The sequence below is a fragment of the Rutilus rutilus genome (genome assembly GCF_951802725.1).
Source record: "Rutilus rutilus genome assembly, chromosome: 10".
Taxonomy (NCBI): Eukaryota; Metazoa; Chordata; class Actinopteri; order Cypriniformes; family Leuciscidae; genus Rutilus; species Rutilus rutilus.
The window spans coordinates 27,609,763-27,633,425 of NC_140215.1; the positions used below are offsets into that span (position 1 = coordinate 27,609,763).

At 39.4% G+C, this 23,663-nt stretch overlaps 1 protein-coding gene across 1 annotated transcript; it reads right to left on the reverse strand.

The window, feature by feature from the left end:
* Positions 1-5,713: 5,713 nt before the first annotated feature.
* LOC311298972 (OX-2 membrane glycoprotein) lies at positions 5,714-21,943 on the reverse strand. Its single transcript, XM_084422343.1, has 11 exons — positions 21,586-21,943; positions 20,632-20,744; positions 20,469-20,544; positions 20,070-20,390; positions 17,956-18,285; positions 14,796-15,080; positions 10,613-10,714; positions 9,510-9,570; positions 8,900-9,085; positions 6,422-8,408; positions 5,714-5,783 (listed from the first exon to the last, which is right to left on the reverse strand). Exons 3-8 carry the CDS (start codon positions 20,536-20,538, stop codon positions 9,512-9,514), a joined length of 1,167 nt encoding a protein of 388 aa, XP_084278469.1. The 5' UTR covers positions 20,539-20,544; positions 20,632-20,744; positions 21,586-21,943; the 3' UTR covers positions 5,714-5,783; positions 6,422-8,408; positions 8,900-9,085; positions 9,510-9,511.
* Between the last annotated feature and the right edge of the window lie 1,720 nt (positions 21,944-23,663).

Here is a 23,663-nt window from a genome sequence, read left to right on the forward strand (position 1 = left end):
GCAATCTATGCAAGTTCACTTGACCCAGCCATGTATTTAAAGTATCGTGGCTGCAGTTAGAGCTATCAGGTTAGGCCAGGCCATCACTGTCAAACATTTTCAAGGAATTTTGGGCCTTATGGGGCCCTACAGTGGTGGCTCGGGACCAGGGGGTTTTCCCCAAGGGGCAACCCCTTCCGTATGATTAGAGTTACGTCCAGGTACCTTCGTTCTCTAGTCATATGGAAAGACATACGGTTCCTGTCCCAAGGCCAGGTGCTTGGAGCTTCGTGTCCCAGAAAAATTCTGACCACGGATGCTTCCCGCAGGGGCTGGGGTGCGGTCATGGAGGGCCGGTACACCCGCGGGGTCTGGAAGGACCATCACCTCTCATGGCACATCAGTTGCCTGGAGATGCTGGCAGTATTCTTTGCCCTCAGGCATTTCCCTCCAGACCTCAGAGGCCATCAGGTCCTTATTGGGTCTGATAATATATCGGTGGTTTTCTATATCAACCATCAGGGGGGCTTGAGGTCTCGTCCTCTGTGCAAATTGGCCCATCATATTCTATTTTTGTCTAAGGACAAATTTCTCTCTGTGAGGGCTATGTATATACCTGTGGTTGATAATGTGGGAGCAGACACCCTGTCGAGACAGGGGCCCAGGCCAGGGGAATGGAGGCTCCACCCCGAGGTGGTGGAGCTTATATGGGAGAAGTTCGGCCAGGCGGAGGTAGATTTATTCGCTTCTCATGAGAATTCTCATTGCCCGCTCTGGTTCTCTCTCTCGCATCCAGCCCCGTTGGGTCTGGAGGCCATGGTACAGACGTGGCCGAGGCAACGTCTGTACGCCTTTTCCCCCGGTCGCTCTACTCCCTGGAGTTCTGGAGAGGGTCAGAGGATTTTGAGTAGATCTTATTCTCGAAAAACCACACTGGCCTTCTCGAATAGGGTGATCTGGTGGCCGAGGTCATCAGATCAGCTACCTCCAGAACTCCCCGGCTCAGGAAGTTTTAATTGAGTTAGCTGGACCCAGCCTTTTACTGCCCTATGGCTTCAGTACTGGGATTCTTCTATACTCTAATCGGGACCTCTCGTCCACGCTCAGAGCCGCTATGGCGCCTACGGCCTCCGTATGCTCTCAGGGTGGTCCACCCGGGTCGTCCCATGACCTCCATATTTCCCTGTAGCCTTCTAGGATGAATCCTGTTATCCTTGCAGGCTGACAGGTCTGTGGAAAGAAAAGCCCCTGTCGGTTCTGCGGGATACGTGTATATATGTTAGATTAAAAGAAAATCTACATATTTTGGAAATCTGTTAGCTTTCTAGTAGGAAATTTCCCCGGTCACCAATAAGGGTACCGGAGGCTATCTTATGATTTCCTCTGGCTCTTCATCCTTCGTTGCTATAAGTGTGACAGGAGAGCCTTCTAGGCTTTTAGGGTTATCCACTAATGGTGCCTTGGAGTCAGTGTCCTGCCTTTTTAGGCATATGTATATATTGGACCTCACTTCTGAGGCTGTTAACTCAGCCTTTTTCTTACACCAAAAAAGACAAGAATAAAATTCTTAGTATAGTGGGTTCTATAAATTCTCCCCTGTCCTTAGCAATGATCCTCACCTTCAGAGTGCTTTCTGCCTCTGTATGCTGCGTCAAAATCTGGATGAACCCTGTCTCTGCAGGCTATCATATTAAATTGCTTAGAGCCTTTATTCGGCTCTGCAGAGTATATCTATATAGGGTATTAAATGGGAGTTTGTTAGCTTTCTTTGAGATATTTCTCCCCGGTAACCAAGGTACCGGAGGCTATTCTAAAAATTCCTCAGGCTCTTCATCCTTCATTGCATGTGCGGTGTAAGCAAGAGAGCCTCTTAGGCTTCCAGAGATGATCCACTAAAAAGGTGTTAGGAGTTAAGTGTTCTGCCTTTCATTAATCAGGCCTATATACTTGGACCTTAATATCGAGGTTGTTGATGCAACCTTCCCTTTGTACACCAAACAAGAAAGAATAAAATTCTTAGCACAGTTGGATCTTTCACTCTCCCTTGCTTTAGTGCTCTTGAGTGTGCCAGATGTTTCACACCAGGGGCGCCTGTTCTCTGTGGGGGCTAGCTGGTACTCGTTCCCCGTAGCGTTGATATGACGCAGCGGGAGTTCCCCGTAACGAAGGGGAACGTCTCGGGTTACTGGATGTAACCCTGGTTCCCCGAGAGAGGGGAACGAGACGCTGCGTCCCCTCTCCCCACCTTCGGGGCGCCCTGAGAACAGCTGCTTTGAACCTTTTTCGAAGCTGTCATTTCCTTGTTCCTGTGACCCTTATATAGCGTCCGGGTCACCGTCACATGCAACGTCATGACGCACGATGACGCACACCAATCCAGATTGGAATAGTTGTATAGTGACTTCAGATAACGCATGCCGAAGGCATTCCCCGTAGCGTTGATATGACGCAGCGTCTCGTTCCCCTCTCTCGGGGAACCAGGGTTACATCCAGTAACCCGAGACGTTTTTCCAGGTTCTCCAGGCATGGATGTTTATATTTCCAGGTCTGTTTTGAGTTTAAAAGTTAAAATCAATATTCACAATTAAGTATTTGTGTTCTTATTTTTTAGATAATCTAGTGTGACAACTTACCCGCCGATGGGGCAAATTGTCACAAGTGCACACTCGCTATTCAACAGTCTACAACTCTGTAATGAGATAAGATATGAAGATGTTATGAATACAACATATGTGCCCAAGACTTCCTTCTTTCATTTGGTATGAGATTTATACCATTTTGATGTATGGTGCTCAGTAAATGTTAGACAGTGTGAAAAGTGTGACAACATACCCCGCTCTCCATACATTTTTGTTTAGTTTTTGCCTATGTTTCTGAGTAATAAGCATAAGGGAACATAGTGAAGTGACTTATTCTGTGAGAATGTACTATTGTGTCATCTCCACAATAGTACATTCTCACAGAATAAGTCACTTGCCACAGGATATTGCCACATCCTGTCATTTTGCTTTCAATGCTATACATACATAACTAATATTTTCTGTAGTTTTTTTAATACCATGGCTCAAAAATTACTCAGCGATTAGATAACATTAAGTAAATCTGAATCCTCATAAGATTAATGTCACAAATACTAAAAGTCACATCATGGTGGCAGTAACAACAGTCAGATTGTCACGATCACCAGCTGGAGTGCCCTTGAGAGCCACCAGGGGGCCCTCCATCACAGACTTTTGCCATTCCATCAAAGACTTCGTTCAAAATACAAGATTATAATTATAAAGGTTGGAATACACTAGGTGGAATACACAACTTTGAAAAGCTTTGAAAAAAAAAAAATCTGTATTGTATAAAGGCTTTAATAAAGGTGAATTGACTTGAGCCTACTGTAGATTTTTGCCTTTATTTACAAGAGGAGTCAAGACTAGTTGTCGAAAGTCAGAGCAGGTCTACAGATTCTAAGTAGTCATTGTTCTGATTTTTGCCAACTAGTGTTAACTCTTCTCCTGTTCAGATTTTAAAAGTTGTGTAGTGTCTTCCGGCCTTAAACCTCACATGTCTCAGACTAGAGGAGGCCAGTGGAGTCACAAGGCCAAAACAAATAAGTGTCAAATGAAGCAGAATCTGGGCTGTTAGTCACACAGGACAACCCGCAATCTTCTTAACCTCTCTCTGTAATATCATGAACAAACTCCTGTCTGTTTTCACAACGGATCAAAGCTGGTATCAGCAGCCTGACGTGAGAACACAAGGGGCAGGTTTAGATCTATTAATCTGGAACTCTTCAGTGTGAAAAGAGTTTAATTTGGAAAGATCACAAGTACTGAAACACATTTTTCCTGGAATATTGTCAAAATTTATGACGCACTGTGAGGAACCAAAATTATGCCTATTCATTAAACTGGCATCCAATTTACTAATATGCATTTACTAGAAACTTTTTTTTGTGACTTACATTTTTTATGATTTTTGGCATTGCTAGCTAAACTCTTTACCAGCTATAACTTAAAAAAAAAAGCTCCAGGCATATTTTGTGTAATTTTTTTAATCAACATTTGATTTACACAACAGGAAAGAAAACTGTTTTCCTATCTATCTGCTTTAAAGCGCTTTAAAGCCATACACAGTATATAAACTGGACTCAGCGACCCCATAGGTTTCAACGGAGAGAAGTGAAGCAAATTAGAAGCCCTCACTTCCTGATGGCTGATCGTACTGCGCAGACTCAAACTGAGCTTGACGACGTGGATGTGACGTGAGCAACCTGCCTGACAGTTGTAAGTTTTCTAGTAGCTGTGCCAAACGAAATCTGAACCATTCCCTTCCGAATCTCGCAGAGACAGAGAGCGTGAGTAGGAGCTGTCCATGAGCTAGGAGCAGGAGCAACTTAATGACTCTCTATGGGCTTCTCCCTTGACTTTATCGGACTTTATGCCTCCACGTCCCCCCGATTGACTGCGAGCTTCTCCTCCTGTCTCTACGGTAATTTCCAGAGAGTCGCGTGGTTATGACGTAATCGTTGGCCTACTTTTACAAAAACTGCTTCTAAGGGGCCATAACGTAAGATACAAGGTAATGGAGCCTTTTATACATTGTCGTGTTTCTTTAGAAATAAACAATGGACAAATGTCAATTGAGAAATGTCAAAGAGTCTTTAACCGCCTCAGATGTAAAGTTATTCGCTGTCAAAGTGACGCCAAAATGAATGGGAGTCAATGGGATGCTAACAGCAGGTGAAGGCTTGTTAGCCACACTCTAAAAACTCCTGGGTTAAAAAATAACCCATAATGGGTTATTTTTGACCCAACTCCTGGGTTAAAAAGGGACCAACTAATTTATGGGTTATTTCAACTCAGAAAATTGGGTTATGCTTTTTGACCCAAATTCTGGGTTAAATACCTGACCCAAATGTTGGGTTTAAAAAACCCAACATCTGGGTAGAAATAACCCAAAAATTAGTTGATCCTTTTTTAACCCAGGAGTTGGGTCAAAAATAACCTAACTTAACCTCACTATCCCAGTATGCCTTATTTCAGAAAATAAAACTTTGTTTTACATTATATTACACACTTCAAGCACTTTTACATTTTTATTGCATTAAATTAAAATCTATATGAAAAAACACACACTTGGACATGTTTATTTTCCTATTTATTTTAGGTCACACTGTAATAACAATATTAGAAATAAAAAATAGAAAAATAAACAACAATTCTCAGAAGAGCCTCAGGAATTTAAGCCTGGGGCCAACTTTGGGGAGAAGATTTTTGATAGTGTCCTCATCAAAGAGAAGAAATGCCTCCTCATCTATATCTTCATCTGAAAGACAGAAAACAAGACAACATGAGTATTGTTAATAAGTTGAGACAATTGTGAACCACTCACCAGACACTCTTTCATTATCAAGCTAACAAATAATCACTTTTAAGGGAATGCAGTGGCTTTTTTTTTTTTTCTTTTTTTTTTTTTACGTGGCCCAAATTGCTAGTTAACTAATGTGGTTCTTTTGCAGCATTAACGTTACCCATTTTGTGTGAATGACATCTTTTCTTTTATTAAAAAGTGTAATGACATTAATGCAAAGGTGAATATCTTGCCCATTCTTATGCATAACAGCTTAAAGACAAGGCACAACAAAATCTTGCACTGACACATTTAAGTCTTATTAAAAAAAAATGTAGGTATAGAGAGATGATGATATAAGGGCAATAAGAGTAAAAAGCTCACCTCTAAAATTCTCTGTCAGCTCAGACAGCTGCCACTCAGTTAGCTTATCAGCGACAAAACTGTCCATTCAAGATGACCTGGAGAAAACATAGCAATATAGAGGTTAGGTTAGCAACAATTTGAAGACTTGACCCGCTTCTTTAACTCTCACTACTTCAGCCAGTAGAGCACTGTATAATATGATAAGCACGGCGCAGCTGGAAAACATAACTCAACTATTGTGTTGCCTCGTCGCTCTTTAGCCGCGGCTATGGGGTTTGCACACCGGACGAGAAGCGCCGCGTCGCGTCTCTAGGACAACTCGAGGTATCGCTCACCGGACGTGCAGTCTCTCAAGGGGCTCACACACCGGACGCGAAGCGCAGTGCCACGTCTTTAAAATTCGAACACATTATTCTCTATGAGTGTACACACACCTGCGGCGCCATCCGGCGTCTGTCCGCGACACCCATAGATATATACATATATAGTGTATCTATGCGCGACACCCAGCAACGGCTCAGGACCGTGTTCAAAATCGCGTCCGGTGTGTGATAACGTTACCTCGAGTTGTCCTAGATGTTGTCGTGATAGCCACGGCTACATGCCAACCACAGAATTACCACGGCTAACGCTAGTCTCTACGTATTTTTTTTAGCAAATGGTGATAAACTAGCAACAGGGACATGGACACAGAAAAGTTTACAATACATCAACACTGAAAATACTCTCTTACCTTGAATATAGATGAAGTTGCACCGATGAAGCACAGGCCAAAACGGATCAGCGCGAAAGCGACGGTTATTTCAAACGACTGTTGTGAGAAAATTCCAGAACAACTGCGGGCGAGAGAGAGAGAGAAAGCCAACCCTATAACCCAGAACATGGGTTACTCTTTGAAAAATAACCCAGAAACCCAAACAACCCATGAATTGGGTCAAAATATTAGCCCTATAACCCAGAAAATGGTTACTCTCTGAAAAAATAACCCATAATTTTAACCCAACACAAATAACCCAGAAAATGGGTTGAAGAAATAACCCAGGAGTTTTTAGAGTGCAATGGCGGCTCCCGGGGGTGGTACGGAAATCGAGCGCTTGATTACCCCCCTGTTTAAAGCAGGGCTATGCATTTTCGGGAATTTCTTCGCTGTATTCTCGCTTATTGCTCGCAGGTTTCACTATAGAGCTCCCCCTACAGCTTCGGCATTTGACATATTTGACAACACTGTTGAAAAACTCGTTGGCAACTCTCAGATACCAGAGGCTATAGATCAACGACATCAAAGCAGATGGGACAGTCTTTAAACCGTCTTCTTCATTCGGGTTCGAACAGCATGAGGGAGACAGATACGACAGAATTTTAGCAGATTTTTTTTTTGCCGTAAAGCAATTCGTTACATCGCGAGACCTGATATCACGCGATACTTGGGCCCGCCGGCCCAAAGTCGCAAGGGTGGTTTTTCCATACTGTCTATGGGTTTTTCGGCTCACAGGCGCTTGGGGGGTGCGAGACGACCACCATTCAACCCGAAAAAAGTCATATAACTATTCCAGTGACTCCAAAGGTGTTCAGTTAAGGTAAAAAAGTTACTCAGTTCACTTTTAAACCATCCCATGTGTACCAATAATGTGGAAAACTGAATATTCCATAAAAAAAAAAAAAAACTGCATCTACTGGACATAATTTTTCTCTTTCATGTCTTGACCACCAAAACTGCATCACATTAAATAGGCGCTGATGTAATGAAATAGACACTCTTTGAAATACAGTAGTCAACATTTGAAGTGGATCAAAACCTTTCATCAAAGTGAACAATACCCGTTCTTGTCCTAGTATACGTTAAACTACCTTGACTACTATACGTTAACTTAATACAGTGATGATATTCATTTCAAGAGATCATAAAAATTAAAAAAAAAAAAAAAAAATCTTCTGTTGCCCTCAACAAAGCAGCAATGCTAAAAGACTGAAACTCCACAATAAAGTCATTTCATTTCATAACAGATTCAATCAAATCAAAGGCCGGACTTTCTTTGCTTATTGATGCGAAGTTACAGAAATTCATTACATAAACAAGTAAATACCATTTACACAATAAATACAACATCCATATATCACAAAAGGAAAATAAAGTACTTTATTCCATAATTTGTTGAATAGACAGAATTCTGAGTGAATTTTTTTATTCTAATTAAAGGTGTGACCTATACTCTCACATTTTCAAGAATATGGCAAAATTATTTAACATACATGGGACAGAATCAAAACTTTTTCACCTTTTATCAGTTGTTATTACACTGGCTTGCACATTTGCACATGTTTAAAGCAACATGATTTCCCAGAAAGGAAGCCAGCAAAAATGCAATATTCGTCAGCCATTTAATTCCACAGCAGACTGCAGATAATGCATTTCCACTGGTATAGTGAACGCTTGGAGAAGCTGTCACGACCTCTCAGTGTTATCTGAGTGCATCTCCAGCATGGTTTAGTTTTCCCACCACTGCTCTGGGCTCAGAGACCAAATAACTTAAAGTTCAAGTTAGTCTCTAAATATCTAGTTCAGTCTACTTAATCATCATCAACAACAACAAAAAAGAATGAGATAGAAAATATTTAACGATTTCCTAATAGTATTCAAAGACTAGAGTGAAAAACAACTGTGTAGTGTTTAATCTACCTCACTGGACTTAAATCCTTTCATCGGCAGTGCGAATGTCCACCTTAAAAAATGAAGGGACAAAGCAAAATCAAGATGATAATAAACTATATATTTGATCATAATAAAAGTTTTTAGAAAACTGAAAAAAGATATAACTATGCTTTTTTCACTAGAGAGTGTAATTCACGGTAGCTTTTAATTAAGAGGCTGTTTACCGCAGAACCAATGGGTGGAGCTTGGCGTCCAGCCACACCCTAACCTTACTCTACCCTATAGTTTTCTTATACTTTTTTGAGCGGATAGCTATTTTTTTCAGAGAATACAAGAAGTTTTTATCGTACTTTTAAATTTAGGGCTTCAGATCCCAGACAGTAACAGTGTCGGCCAAGATCCGGCCCACATCCGGGCCGTGTGAAATCCATGTGTACCAGATATGGGCCGGATCTGCGCCGACACTATGTTGCTGTCTGGGATGCATTCTGGGTGGGTAAAATAACAGTATTAAAACAGACAAATACTAACTTAATTAAATTTCCTTCTGTGTCGAGATACCTTCTGTGTCTGCCTTCTACGACAACCTTCATAATAGTGATGGATTTACAAATTGTTCAGAATAGATCATCTTTCCTCACGTAGGGATGTGTCACTGGTTGGAAAAACATGGAACATGATAACATGAGATTTCCGTCTTCACAGGTGTCTCAGCATATCCGTCTGCCACGGTCAAAATGGTCCACTCTGTGGAAACATGACCGAGCACAGAAGTGACTGTAACATCATAAGTTGTTAAGATATGCATGTTAAACCCAATACTCTCACAGTTGTAACCTGACTATGTTTTAAATTCCAGAATGATATGAATGCCAGAATATGGGAACATTTTGAAAATTAAAGATTTGTGGATCTGAATTTAAGAACTCTACCGATGTATAATAATATGACATATGACTATGATTTTTATAATATGACATTTCAAATAATAAATACTAATATGTAAAACAATTGTTAGGGTAATTACTCACACACAATAAATAAAAACTTGATTCATTTCTCATTTCAATAGATCAGGTCTGAAAGATTTGTGTTAAGGGCATACAAGGCCATCAGAGGGAAGCAGAAATAGGTCACAGGAAGAGGCTTTGCACTTCCTGAAGACACTTACATTCAACTGTCTGTTGCTCTGTCTTCTCGGCCTCTTCTCTGTAATTGATGCTCTTCAGTCTCTGCTCATGTAGAACATGTGAACATCACAAACATACACACAAAAATCATAAGCCATAATGGTTTCACATTAATTAAATGTTATCTATTACTTCAAGTGTAAATGTGTTTATATATACTGCATATGTATATATATGTATATATATACATGACACTCTGGAGGGCGCAGGCTGATTGTCCTTTACATGCAATCTGCAAGCATTCACATTATTGGCCTCTGCTGATCCTGCAGTATATTATAGTACATGCACGCATATCATACAATAACTTTAATACACCTTTTCTTTTAATACACCAATTTTTTAAACCATTAAAAAATTAAGTTGTTGTTTTGTATGACAAAATAAATCAAATTAACAGCAGTACAAAGATTACTTTACAAGGTTTGTCCTTTTCATCCTCTTTGGACAACTTAATTTGTCATTGACCCATGTTTGTTTAAAGAACCAGACAGTAATGAACTCTCTTGTCAGGAGCAGCAGCAGTAGTTTGACTTCAGAATCACTATGTTGGGTGTTTTACATTAAAATAAATTGTGCCGTTACTGGCTTGAACAATCTAGTAAGCCTTAGGTAAGTAAACATCATGGCCACACATAAACAAGCTGCTATGGATCATTTGAATGAGTTATGTTCACTGCCCTGAGCAAAAGGCCACAAAGTGAAGCTGCACACATACTGTGTCCATGAAGCTCATTTAAAGGTTGTTAATTATTCTACTTTCAAAACTAGACATCCACTTAGAGCTCAAACTGGAAAATTAAAGACAATATTTGCTTTTAATTGTGACAAACTATTTTCAATGACACAACTTAGAGCAGGAGCAAAACTGGCGTCAATTTGTCAGATAACTGGACAGACATCTAAGAGCACAACAGGATATCGATATTTGCATGGTGGGATCTTAAACTTAAATAGGCTGGCCTGATGATGACAGAAATTTGTTTTTGTATATTACTTTGTATGATTTTGATAAAACATTTTGCTGAGCTGCATGTTCTGGATTGTTCTCATTGGTCTTTAAGATATCTATATGAATACTCACCATCCTTACGCAGGACACACTTCCACAAACAGAAACAAAGGCAGAGGACCAGAAGGAACGCTACTGTAGTCACAGAGATCAGGATAGTAAGTGCAGTACCAACTGGTGAGAGAAGCAGAGAAAGCCAAAGACTATTTTAGAGCATTTGTTCTGAATTACTATTTCACCTGAGGAATTCAGAATATTTTATTATTGAATGTTTCTTCAACTTCAGGTGCTTTTATGTCACAGGGGTTGATTTTTATAAATCCTTTAAAAAATTTACTTTGTCCTTTTCTTATAGTGAGCTGTGTTTGAAATGTCCCGACGTGTATAGGCGATGCACAATCAGGAGTTTCAGTTTAAGTTCTGATCCAGTTGACTTTTCTTCTCGAGGGAAGAAAGTCATTTGGCCTGTGTTTTTAATCGCTCAACGCTGATATGGTTGCTGTGGAGAGGCTTCTGTGGTGTAAAACTAGAACAAAGGAAACCTCTAAGGGTTATTTGGAAGAGCCTTGATGCCAGTGGCTCAGGGAATTGAGGGCGTAATGAATAATACAAAATATATATAAAAAAAATATATAGCACACCAAGTTGTGTGTTCATACCCTCCTGATGCCCTCAACAGATTGTCTCGCCAACCCTGCCACCTCAGTGTTTTTTTTGCGTCAAATTTTAGATCTATGAGGCCTAAACAGTACTCTTTGGACATCCAGTTTCAAGATGCTAATCATCAAACTTCTAGTGCCACAAATTCAATTCTAGGATTGGTTTGTGACAATAGATCTAAAGGATGCATATTTTCATTTTGAGATTTTGCCAGGAAGTTTCTCAGGTTTGCTTTTGGGGGTGAAGCTTACCAATATCGAGTACTTCCTTTTGGCCTAGCTCTGTTCCCACACACGTTCACTAAGTCCACGGATGCTGCTATGGCTCTGCTGCTACTTATAAATATTTGGATCAGTTAATCAAATTAACTTCATGTAGCTGAATTAACATTACCATCAGTTAATCTGTTCATCCAGCGAACACTCAGTATTGATCGTCTATCAACTCTTCAGAAAGGATATTTTCATGGCCACAGAAAAATAACTCTTTCTTAGCATGTAGCTGTGATCATAATCGTTAAATTGACATTGATTTATAAGCAGACCTACACATTATACACATAATCACGTATACATGAGTAAAGTGAAAGTGACCAGTAACCAGAACAGAGTAGAAGAATGAAGTTATGAACAGAGTAATTTAAACTCCAGGAAGAACAATCAGTCCCTTAATACTGAATACTGACTCCTTTGTTATCAATTTAGTATACTGTACAATACTTGCATTTGTATTAGCTGTTGAAGATCGTCCGGATATACAGTTGTGAGGAGAAAGTCTTGATAGTTTGGTACAATGGTGCTGAAGTTGTAATCGATTTCTTCCACGTTGAATGAAGCAATGGAGAACTTGTGGAGTTAGTTGACTCTGTTATGGTCGAGGAAGGTACACATGGCTCGATGTGTGTGAAGCCTGCCAGCACAACTGCGGCGGCGAGGCCGGATGGGGTCTCACGTGAACAGCAATCAGGAGCAGAAGTCAACGAGTGCTAAGGGAACTTTGTGTTGGCTTTTAAGTTTCACAGAGGTCACACCTTTGAGTTTTGGCTTGACCAATGAGAAAGTTGCCATTCTTAAGCGGGAAAGTTCCTTTGTTTGAAAAGCTGACTCATTTGCATGATTGGAGTAAGCTGGCAGTTTGTGTCCATTTATACTTTAAATCATTAAAGTGTCCATTTATTTGTGTCCATTTATCATTAAACAAGGAATATTTTGATAGGAGACACCACCTAGATGGGACTACATTTACTAGTTCTATCATCAGGCATGCACACTATACAATATTAAAAGACAATAATACAAACAGTAATAATACACAAAGTGTACTTGGGAAATGCATGTTCATTCATTAGACAGATTTGAAAAATTAATTAGTGGAAAGTATTCCATTTCTATGGGACTGCATGTCTGTTTGTTGTAGCCTGTACTTTTCTGTGCAGGCACTATCTCCCAGCGGAGTGTCTTTGAAGTGTATGAGTTGGGGGAAAAGGGTGGTAATTCTCAGTGGGGAAACCAGACTTCACAGACTCGTGGGTGAGAGGTTGTGAAGATTAAGTGTTACAATGGTGCGTTTGATCTGTCCAGTCATTACACAGAAGAGCTAATGGCATATCCTCACTCATATATAGCATTTGGGGCTCAGGTTAAACCTCAGGAAGAGTGTGCTTTCTCAAAAACAGAGAACCACTTTTCTAGGGGTAATGTGGGATTTAACCAAGATGCAGGTACATCTGTCTCATGCACATGTCGATTTTATCCTAACCACTATGAGAGACATCAAGCTAGGCCAGCAGCTTTCAGTACTGCGAATTCAAAGGCTGCTAGGTCTCATGGCAGCAGCAGCCAACATTATTCCTTTTGTACTTGAGACCTCAGTTTTGTCTCAAGAGCAGAGGATTTTATCCTCTGAATCATCCTTCTAGAGTCGTAAAAAAGTCAAGTGCTGCAGACTTAGTTATTTGGCTTGATTCCACAACAGAGGCCTGGCACTAGGGGCGTGTTGTCGTCACAAGTCTCTCACAACGGACGCCTCTTTCACAGGCTGCGGTGCGGTTCTCAATGACCAGCCTGTGGCCTTTGGGAGGGCCCTCATACCACGTGGCACATAAAGTACCTCGAGATGAGGGCAGTGTTTTTAGCTCTGGAACACTTCATCCCACAGTTGAGGGGCTACCATGTGTTGGTCCTCGTGGACAACAACTCGGTAGTGACTGCATTTGCGCTCTCTTTTCAAGCAGGTGCAGCAGATCCTTCTCTGGGCAGAAAACAAGTTCCTGTCTGAGAGCAGTTTACGTTCTGGGGCAAATAAATGTGGGAGAAGACATCCTGTCTAAGCAGGGGCCGAGGCCTGGGGAATGGCAACTCCATCTAAAGTGCAAGGGACAATGCTGAGGTAACTGAAACAATCAAAAACTCTATAACTCCTTCCACTTGGAAGTTAAATGCCCTGAAATGGCAACTGTTTCTATCTTGGTGTGAGCAAGTTTGAGCTTGATGTGGATCCAGTTAACTGCCCTGTCAGTCCAGTACTGGAGTTCCTTTAAGAGCATCTCACAGCAGGGCTGGCTCTGGCTACCTTAAAAGTGTACGTGGCTGCCACTTCCCCTAGCCGCAAATCTCTGTTTGGATGCACCCCTTAGTGCCTCAGTTTTTGTGAGGTGCCAGACAATTGCGGCCAATCTGCAAAGTGCAAGTTTCTAATATTGTTCACTCTAATATTGTTCACTTTCTAATATTATTTCTAATAAAATCTAATATTGGTCCTGGGAGCCTTAACAGAGGCCCCATTTGAGCCCTTGGAATCAGTCCCAGACAAGATGCTGACTCTCAAAGTAGTCTCCTCTTGCTTAGACTTTGTTCCAGGTGATGTTAGAGCTACATTACACCCCAGACCAGACAATAGTCCAAAGTTCTGGCTGGTCAGCAAGATATCTTGAAAGCTTTCTTCCCTCCCCCTTATGAGACATGAGAGCAAGAAAGCCTGCATCTGTTATGTATGGTCCGTGCTTCGAGGATCTATGTCCGCTGCTCAGGCCAGTGGAGAAGATCTTCTCAGCTTTTGGTCTGTTTCGGTGGTCGCAATAAAGGGAATGTGGTCACCAAGCAGCGCATTGGATTACTGATGATGTCACCCTCTCCATAAGGCACGTGAAATGGCTTTGCCTCTAGAGGACAGGGCTCACTCCACTAGAAGAATGGCCTCTTCCAAGGGTCTTACTAACACATACACTTCATGATGTATGTGCTGTGGCTGGTTGGTCCTCTCCACACACGCATGTAACCCGGTTCACCGAGACGGGAATGGGACACTGTGTCGCGTTATGCCTGTGCGTCTTCTTAAGACAAATTAAATCTGTCAACACACATTTCTGTCGATGAGTCTATTTAGTATTCCCATAGCATCGTGCCACGACGCAGCGACTCGTTCCCCTCTCAGGGAACTGGTTTGCATACGTAACCTGAGATGTTTTCAGGTCTGAAAGCTACAGTAGGTTTTCATAGTACAATGAACCCATTTACCTCAAACGATCAAGAATTTGTTTTTGTATTCAATATAAACCATCGTAAGCAAAGTGCATAATAAAATAGTTCACACTCACTTTTAGTGTTCATGGAAACAGCAATGGCATTCTCCAGTCCTTTATGATGAACAAGACATTTGACAGAGATATCCTTCAGGAGTCCAGCCTGGATGGTCAATGTACTGATGACCAGAGTCGTCCCGTCACTCTGCTGGATAGCGGTGGTCAGAGGTTGACCAATGATCCGGTCATTTCCTTCCACGTTCCATACTATCTCAGCCTGTGGCCTGGCGACGGCAGTGCAGTTAGCCTCAATCACACCGGGAGATACGGTCTTGTAGCTTACTTGAGGTTTTGGTAGTACTGTAAATGTATATGATACAAGATATGGGTTTTGTGTCTTACATAGTTTAGTCTGTAAAACATTTCAAACATTTTATTTAGTCAGGATTCACAGCTACATGTGAATGACCATCAGTGAAGATAGATGACTTGAACCTGCAGAGTGAACAGTTACAGCATCCTAAAACAGCATTAACATTAGAAATGACCAAATTGTCCACCCAATTATAGACATTTTGATGATACTCTGTTTGTTGTTAGGATGACAAATGTTTTAAAATCTAAATTTTAGGCTGTTTGCCTCAGCGATTTAACTGTGCTCGTAAATATAAAAATGTGTTGAGATGGTCAATCAAATAAAAGAAGGCAGGATTTACTGTTCACAGATACAGAACATGAATTCCAGATGCTTCAGTTTTGAATGTTAAAAGAGTGCAAGGTAAGATTTAAATAGCTAAACATGTAATATTTGACAACTGTTTTACAATAGAACTGGTGAATGACCAACAGTGATATCCATTGGTGCAAACTACTCAACTTTTTTTCAAAAGTAACTGTTTTAAATTAAAAATACAAGATAAATAATTTCAGTGATTTATGTAATTTATAACTAAATGTGTTTTCGACATATTAGACATAGGAATAAGAGAGTATTTGTGCACATTTTGAAATAAATATATTATTTGCGAAGAGTTAAAATTGACTTCTTCTTGTTCTTTTTCTGTTCTTCTTACTTTTTCTTTATTCACTTAAATAAATTTAAATCCTTTAATTATTTAATTGTTTTAAATAAAAAGACCTTTGCAAATAGTCCCCTCAATGTCAAAGACATGACTACTACCTTGACAGCATCTACCAGCAGGGGCCAACAGAGCCATGCTAAAAAGCTAAACCTAGACCCCTTGATCCGGACACATAGGCTGCGTCCGAAAACTTAGGCAGCTGACTTGTTGCCTCGCTGCCCTATCAGGCAATGACTTTGCAGGCAGCGTTTGTGCACGAAGGTTCGTATCAAAACTTATTTTGGACAGACTTCTGAGGCAGCGTAACTGAGTGAATATTTAATGACTACAATAGTAATTTCTCGCTAGAAATGACATCATAAGTGGAAAACATTGATAAAAAATTTACATTTACACAGAAAATGACTACCAGCCGCAACTTTCAGATGCCATCTTTATTTTTCTAGCTCATCTGTCAAAGAATAGAATAGAATAGAATGAGGCATTTATATAGCGCTATATATCAAAGAATGGAAAGCACAGGATTGTGGGATATCAAAGGCAGCGAAGGATACATCTATGCTGCCTTCAAAAATCTATCAGATGAAGGTATCTCAGGACACAGGAAGTGAAACTAACATTGTATTCGGACGTGCCTTGATGCCTTTCAATCTTGGAATGCGTCCTACGAATGCCGACATTTATCAGTTTTCGGACGCAGTCGTAATCATACATTGACTCTGAATGATAACCGTTTGTGTTGGCTTGAAAACCAAGAGTCGGCTTTGTACAAAAACAGATCCGCATGCCTTCTCTGAGTGTTTACAGCCCACATAGTTTCACCAGTATTTCAAAGCAACAAAGATGCCCATTCAAACCACAGCATAGCCCAAAAAGAGGTATATGCTTGTCATTCCAACAGAGGATAAGCAATTCACATTCTTACAAAACCATGACACCAGAACAATACAAGATTGGTATGAATAAGAGATGAGTGAATGTAATTAAATTAATAGTTGATATACTGTCATTATTTACTCACCCTCATGTAATTCTGAACTCATATGACTTTCTTTCTTCCTACTTTCAAATATTGATTTGAAAAACACAAAATATTTTCTCTTCATACATTGAAAGTCTTGCTGTTTTGGTCCCACTGACTGTCATTGTACAGTATGAACAAAAACATTAATTAAAATATCTGTTCCACTGAACTGAAGATATAAAGTCATACAGTTTTGGAACAACACAAGGTTATAAGTTAATAATGACATAATTATAATGTTGGGGTCAACAGTCCCTTTAAGTAATCATTGGTGGTTGCATACTCTAGTTTGAGCAAATCCAACAGTACAGAGCAAAAGCAAGAAGTGAACATCAATCAGAGAGAGACAGGGCAGGAGAACAAGAGCAGCACATAGAGAAAAGCACTGTGTTAGTGGAACAGTGACACAGTCATTCACTGACACAGTCTGAATAAATCATAGATCTCACAGTCTCACCCTCCTACAATGAGTTTCTTTCATATCTCTCTCTCTGTCTGTTGTCATCATTTTCACCAGTGCTTTCGTGTTTAGCCTTGTCCTGCCCTCGCTACCACTCTGTGCAACAGCCCAACCAGCTATATACACTGAGCTGGATTTGTGTTTCACTCAGTTCAGAGTCTAAAAATCAAATATCACTGTTGAAAAATACACTCTCAACAGACTAATTTTATTATATAAAGTTAAAAAATTTATAATACATAAAATTTATATAATAATTATGTTAAGCTTGTGTGTATTTGGTTAAAGCTGTTAAATGGATAGTTCACCCAAAAATTAAAAAAATTCTGTCATCATTTACTCATTGTTGTTGTTCCAAACCTGTATGAATTTTGTTCTTCTGATGAACAGAAAAGAAGATACTTTGAAGAATATGGGTAACCAAACAGTTGATAGACCCCATTGACTTGGGTCAATGGGTTCCATCAGCTGTTTGGTTGTGAACAGTAAACACTACCTTCTATGATTTCAATGGCCATCTTGACACTGATGAGCGCTGTTAGCTCACTGAGACAGACCAACCTAAAATTAAACTTTTAAAACTTATTGTCATCTTAATGACAAATATTGGCATTATCCAACTAATGAAGATTTCACTGTAACAGTGGATTAAAACCCTGATGGGCTTACCAAAAATAGTAAGGCAACTTGTGGCACTCTTTGTGCCATCCGGGTATGTGTGGAACTCACAGGTGTAGCAGGCCTCATCTTCAGCTCGGACCGGCCATAAAGTGAGCTCTGTGTCAGACAGGGAAGGGTTCAAGCTCGCACGGTCCACAAACTCTTCTTCAATTACAGGGTCACTCTGCTTTGCAAAAAATGCAACTTCATGGGATTCTGCTTTATTCACAATCTTCTTCCACAACACCTGCTTGACTTTCTCTGGCAGGGCATACCGACAGGCCAGAGAGGCTTGTTTACCACCCACTGCAGTCTTATTGCCCTCTGTGATCACCGTTGCTGTAAAGCAATCAAAATAAGTTTATAGCATACTAACAATGGCATGACAATACAGTATACATGTAATCTGTTATAGATATGTATACTAATGTGTCCCTAGACAAACTGCATTAAACAATTGAGGTAGACTTGAGAGATCTAGTGAGACCCAGATGAGACAAATATTCAGGTCAATAGATATAGCTATAAAGAGCATCCAGAATACAACCCCCACATGATCAATGATGTATTGGAGTAAGGGAAGGACAGTAGTCAACACATCCTTCCTAGAACTGATTGGCAGATGCTGAGCATTCATGAGATGATGAGACCAGCTGGATCTCTGCCTGAACCAGCAGATGTTTCTCATCTACATTCACATTCTCCTCCAGAATCCACCACGTCACATCCAAAAACACAACCGTACTGTTTTATTGTTCCCACAAAGTTATTTTATATGAGTCAAAGAACAGAAACTGATTAGATAAATGAGTTGATTATCAGTGTTTCAAAGCATATATATATATATATATATATATATCATTCATTAAGCAGTTGCTCTGCATATCCCCCTGTGGCTATAGCTCCTTCATCTTAAACTGATGTTCTATCACACTATAATCCATTGCGCTCTGAAAGGTCACAAAACTCTGGGCTTTTGATGGTACAAGGGAAATATAAAAGTCTACTAAAGCAGCTAAAGCTTTTTCCCATTTGTCTCCTGAACTCTAGAATAGCCTTCCTGATAATGTTCAGAGATCAGTTTAAACACACTCTCTCTGTTTAAATCTAGACTTAAGACACATCTCTTTAGCCAAAGCATTCACATAATGCTTCTCATAAACTTGTCCTACAATTATACCTGATGAAATAGTATGAACAGCAGCTATGCTAATTGTTTTCGTTTTACTTCCTGTTTCTGCAAACTTGTGCCAGCTTCAGTTTGGATCCATGCAACTTTGGATCAACATATAAAACTATCAAATATTATCCTTATATTGTTATATTATCCTGTATATCCTATATTGTATTTATTAAGAGCAGAGGTTGCAACTGCTGCCTATAAAAAGTACAATCAACCTGGATGTTTAAATCATTTAAACTTTAATTGCATTAAACTGACTTAAAAAAATTAAGCTAAAATGAGCTAAATCTTGTATAACAAAAAAGTTGAAAATTGCTTACTTATTTTAATGAGTTAAAGCAATGTAAAAACATGTTGTCATAACTTATTGATCATACTTTTTTCACATGTTTGCTGTGTCTGCTTAACTCAATACATAACGTTATTTAAACCACATAGCTGTATATTACTGCCATTTGGATATTATTACTTCAATATTTTCTGCTTTGAAACAAAAAGTATAGCTAAAAGTGCTATTCATATAAACTTGAATTGAGTTGAATTGAATTGAATTGAATTGAATTGAATTGAATTGAATTGAATTGAATTGGATTGAATTGGATTGAATGGAATTGAATCACTACACAGAAGTGGTGTGTTTTGTTCCTGAATGAATCAGCGTTTTTTAACTAATCGGTTTTTACTGAATGATTCAATGACACATTCATCAATCAATTCCTGTATAAATCAGCATTTTTTAACTTATCAGTTGTGTGAATGATTCAGTGATTTACTCATTCAAACTTGTCGCCACCTACTGGTGTAACAATGTAATCTGCAAAATGAGTCAATGAAAAATCCCGACCATCAATTAAAGTCTCAGTGTTGTTGCATAATGATGTTCACGTCAAATAGAAGTTGCATAGATGCCTTTTCCAAAAATATCTCAACCAAGACTCACCTGTAACAGTAAGGCAGGTCTGTCCTTCCCTTGAGCCTTTTGGATAAACATCAAAGATGCAAGTGTAACAGCCCTCATCCCTATAGCTGACACGTTTGATGGTGATGGCACTGGCATCCCGTGGAGAGGCCGCTAGCTCCACATGTCGTTGACCACTCACGCTGTCTTGTTGACCAGGCTGGTAATTGATTAACGTCTGGTTCTGCACATCCAGCCAGCGGATCTGATTAACTGATTCTCCTTTAGCCTTGACAAGCGTACAGCTCAGAGTAAAGGGCTGTTCAACCAGGGCCTCCAGACGTGCCGGAGCTGAGACCCTGCCTGAGACACACCAATACTGAGACTAATCCAAATAAACCACTTACACACAGAACAATGAGACTACTGCAAATCACACACCTTGTAGTCTGGACACCATTACCAAAGACATACAGATCTGTAGACATCTTGCCAAGGAGACCACAAACATTTTAGCCTAGTGGAAAGGAAGTATTTTAGTAACTATAGCACCAAATTATAAGCAATAATTGTAAATAATTGTATATTTTTTTGTCTTTTGTACCTTTTGTATTGTGAGAGCATTTAACAGTCCAGGTTGGTCTTGTGTGATGAAATTGAAGGTGGTGATTTCTGTCGATTAGAGTCGTTTCCAACATCTTACTGAAGGGCTGCCATCTGTGTTCACATTACAGACAAAAAGAACATTTGTGAAAGTATACATTTGTAAAAAGGAAGGATCAGCAATGTAATTACAAGTAAAAAATAAGATTTAAACATTTAAAATAGATTTATAGATTTGATATGTGCATTAAAATGTTACAGTACATGTAGTTATAGACACTTAATATAAAAGAGGGACCAATTTCCTTTGCTTACATATTTCTTTACCAAACTAAAATTTGTATTATTATTTTTGACTTGATGATCTGGACTGTATAGAGAAGGAAAAACAACGTACCACAGTGTCCAGTATCAAGCTCAAATATATAAGATGAGTTTACGTGTTATTTCATAGTTTTCACAACTTTATAATTCCTAAAATAAATAAATAAGAATGTATATTTGTGTCCAAACCAAAGACTTTATTCTTGATGTCAATGAATATTTCAGAAAAACACATTAAAGTGTGTTTGGGCAGTGTCATCTATAACTACACTACAACAACAACATTCATGATATTAATTATTCATCTTTAAGAGGTCAAAATTATTCCACAAGGGTTATATAAATATTAATAAATATATGCTTAGTTTAGTAGACAGAATTTGCTGAGACCCAGTTAAACAGTTGATTGATTTTTCTTTTAATTTTTTTTTTTCTGTATATCTGAATCAAAATAATGTTTACACATTGAAATAAATTGTAAGGTTAGTAAATATTAGACCTTGATTTTTAATAAACTGATCATTTAATAATGCTCAAATCAAATCAAATCATCTGACAGAGCCTTTTAGATAATAAAATGAGGCTAAAGTTTGAAATGAAAGTAACCTAAGATGGTCAGACTGTTACATACCTCTATGTGGTGTAGATTCCTTCTGCTCTCAGCTGTACATGCACAACACACTCTTCAACACACTGATTCAACTGGACTGCAACCGGTCTTTTCTCCACCCATAGTAACACACTGTATATACCAACATCAAGCACGTGATGGCTCTGTCTCTGTCTCGATACTCATTGAGCTGCCTACTTAGAAAGCATTGTCAGGCATCATAGGCATCTCAGCTCGCACACACATACTCAAATGGCACCAGTGCCCAAATACGAAGCTAAAAATTGAACAGCCACATAATGTATAAAACTATATTTTAGCTTGTGCTGTATTTTAGCCCAGCCTATAAAGCTAGAATGCATGTCTTTACAAATCATTTTCAGACAAGTCTTAAAATAATCATTATTGATGTACAGAGTATGTACTGGCATGTTACATTTCATTTGTGGTTCCACTTTATATTAGGTGGCTTTAACTACTATGTACTAACATTTAAATTAATAATTTGATACAATGCATGTATTGTGTATAGGCTACATGTTTTTTTTTTTTACATTGTACTTATACTGTAAACCAGCATGTAATTACAGCTGTAGTTAATTTATGTGGTGACACTTCATTTTGATAGTCCACTTTAGACATTCTAACTGTAAGTAACTTTGCAACTACATGTCAACTAAATTTCATTAAAGTATTAGTAGACTGTCTGCTTAATATCTGCTAGCACTTTATTTTGATGCTCCCCCAACAGACATTCTACTGACTGTAAGTAACTTTGCAACTGCATGTCAAATTATTCTACTAACCCAAACCATGACACCTAACCCTAACTTAACCGTCTACTGCAGTCTAATTTACTAATGAGAGTTAGTAGACATGTAGTTGCAAAGTTAATATTAGTTAGCAGAATGTCTATAGTGGACCCTGTTGACCCTTCCCTTCGCTTTTAACCCACCCTTAAACCCATATCCCCAAAGCTGTCCCTATCCCTACCCGTATCCCACCTCAATATTTTGTGTAAGTACATAGTAGGTAAAAACACCTCATATACTGTAAAGTGTGACCCATTTTTCTATTTAATGCATTGTAATATGGGTGTCAGGTCTTGGGGAAGGAGAGAGCGAGGACTGAGTAATGAATGGGCTCGATTTAAAGTTCAAAACAAAACAAAAGACAAACATAAACTACCCTGTGGGGGTAAAACACAGTCCTGGGTCGGCGGTGACAGGACTGGAGCAAACCACGGCTGTCTGGACAGGCAATGAAAACAGGGCAAGGCAGGACACAACAGACACCTGTACAGGGAAAACATCCACAAAGATTAAGCACAAGACAAAGCACACAGGGGTAATAAATAGGGAGGGAGACCAAGAGGGGAGACCAAAGACCAAAACCGACCAGGTAACAAGGTGGCAGGGCCAAGAATAGAGACTGACAGAATGGCACATGATACACAGAAACAAACAAAAAAGCCATGTGCAAAAGGCACATAGAAAACAAACATGACAGAAGCCATGGGCTCACAGAAACACATAAGACAAGTAGAAGAGTGCAACAAACAAACTTTCATCCGCCAAGTGCTCAAACAGAAAACAACAAACAAGACTGACAGTATGAAACTGAACCGAAACAAGACTTGAGTGTCAGAACCCAGACACCATGCCCTGAACACCCGAGCACACAGCCCAGAGGACAACCCAAAGCCATACATTCACACAAAGGATAAGACAAACAATACATGAGTGTCAGGAACCTGCTGTTACGACTAAACCAAGAATGCAACCAATCAAGGTGACAGAACCCTGACAGGCAGGCATAATGGAACCTCTGGCTAAACTGTAGTTTTTTTAGCACTGGTTGAGGTTAACTTAATATGTATGCCTTAGTTTAATACAAGGGCTCGGTTTCGCAGACAGGGCTTAGATTAAATATAATCCTAATTTGATACAAACTGAAACTTAAATTGAAACTGTAAAGAGACCTCACAGCTCAGGACTGTTTCAGTCTGACCTCTAGTGTTCAAAATGGGACTGACAATTTTACTCAAATCTGAATTGAAAAGAAAAAAATCTACAAATGTGTCAGTTTTTTTTATGTCC

Excerpts from the sequence above, each read along its gene's own strand:
- LOC311298972 (XM_084422343.1), bottom strand. The coding sequence starts at position 20,538 with ATGTTTGTGGTCTCCTTGGCAAGATGTCTACAGATCTGTATGTCTTTG. Across the intron at positions 20,391-20,468 it reads AATGGTGTCCAGACTACAAG|GCAGGGTCTCAGCTCCGGCA; the intron begins GTGTGTGATTTG and ends GGTGTGTCTCAG. Across the intron at positions 10,715-14,795 it reads TGTTTCCATGAACACTAAAA|TTGGTACTGCACTTACTATC; the intron begins GTGAGTGTGAAC and ends TTCTCTCACCAG.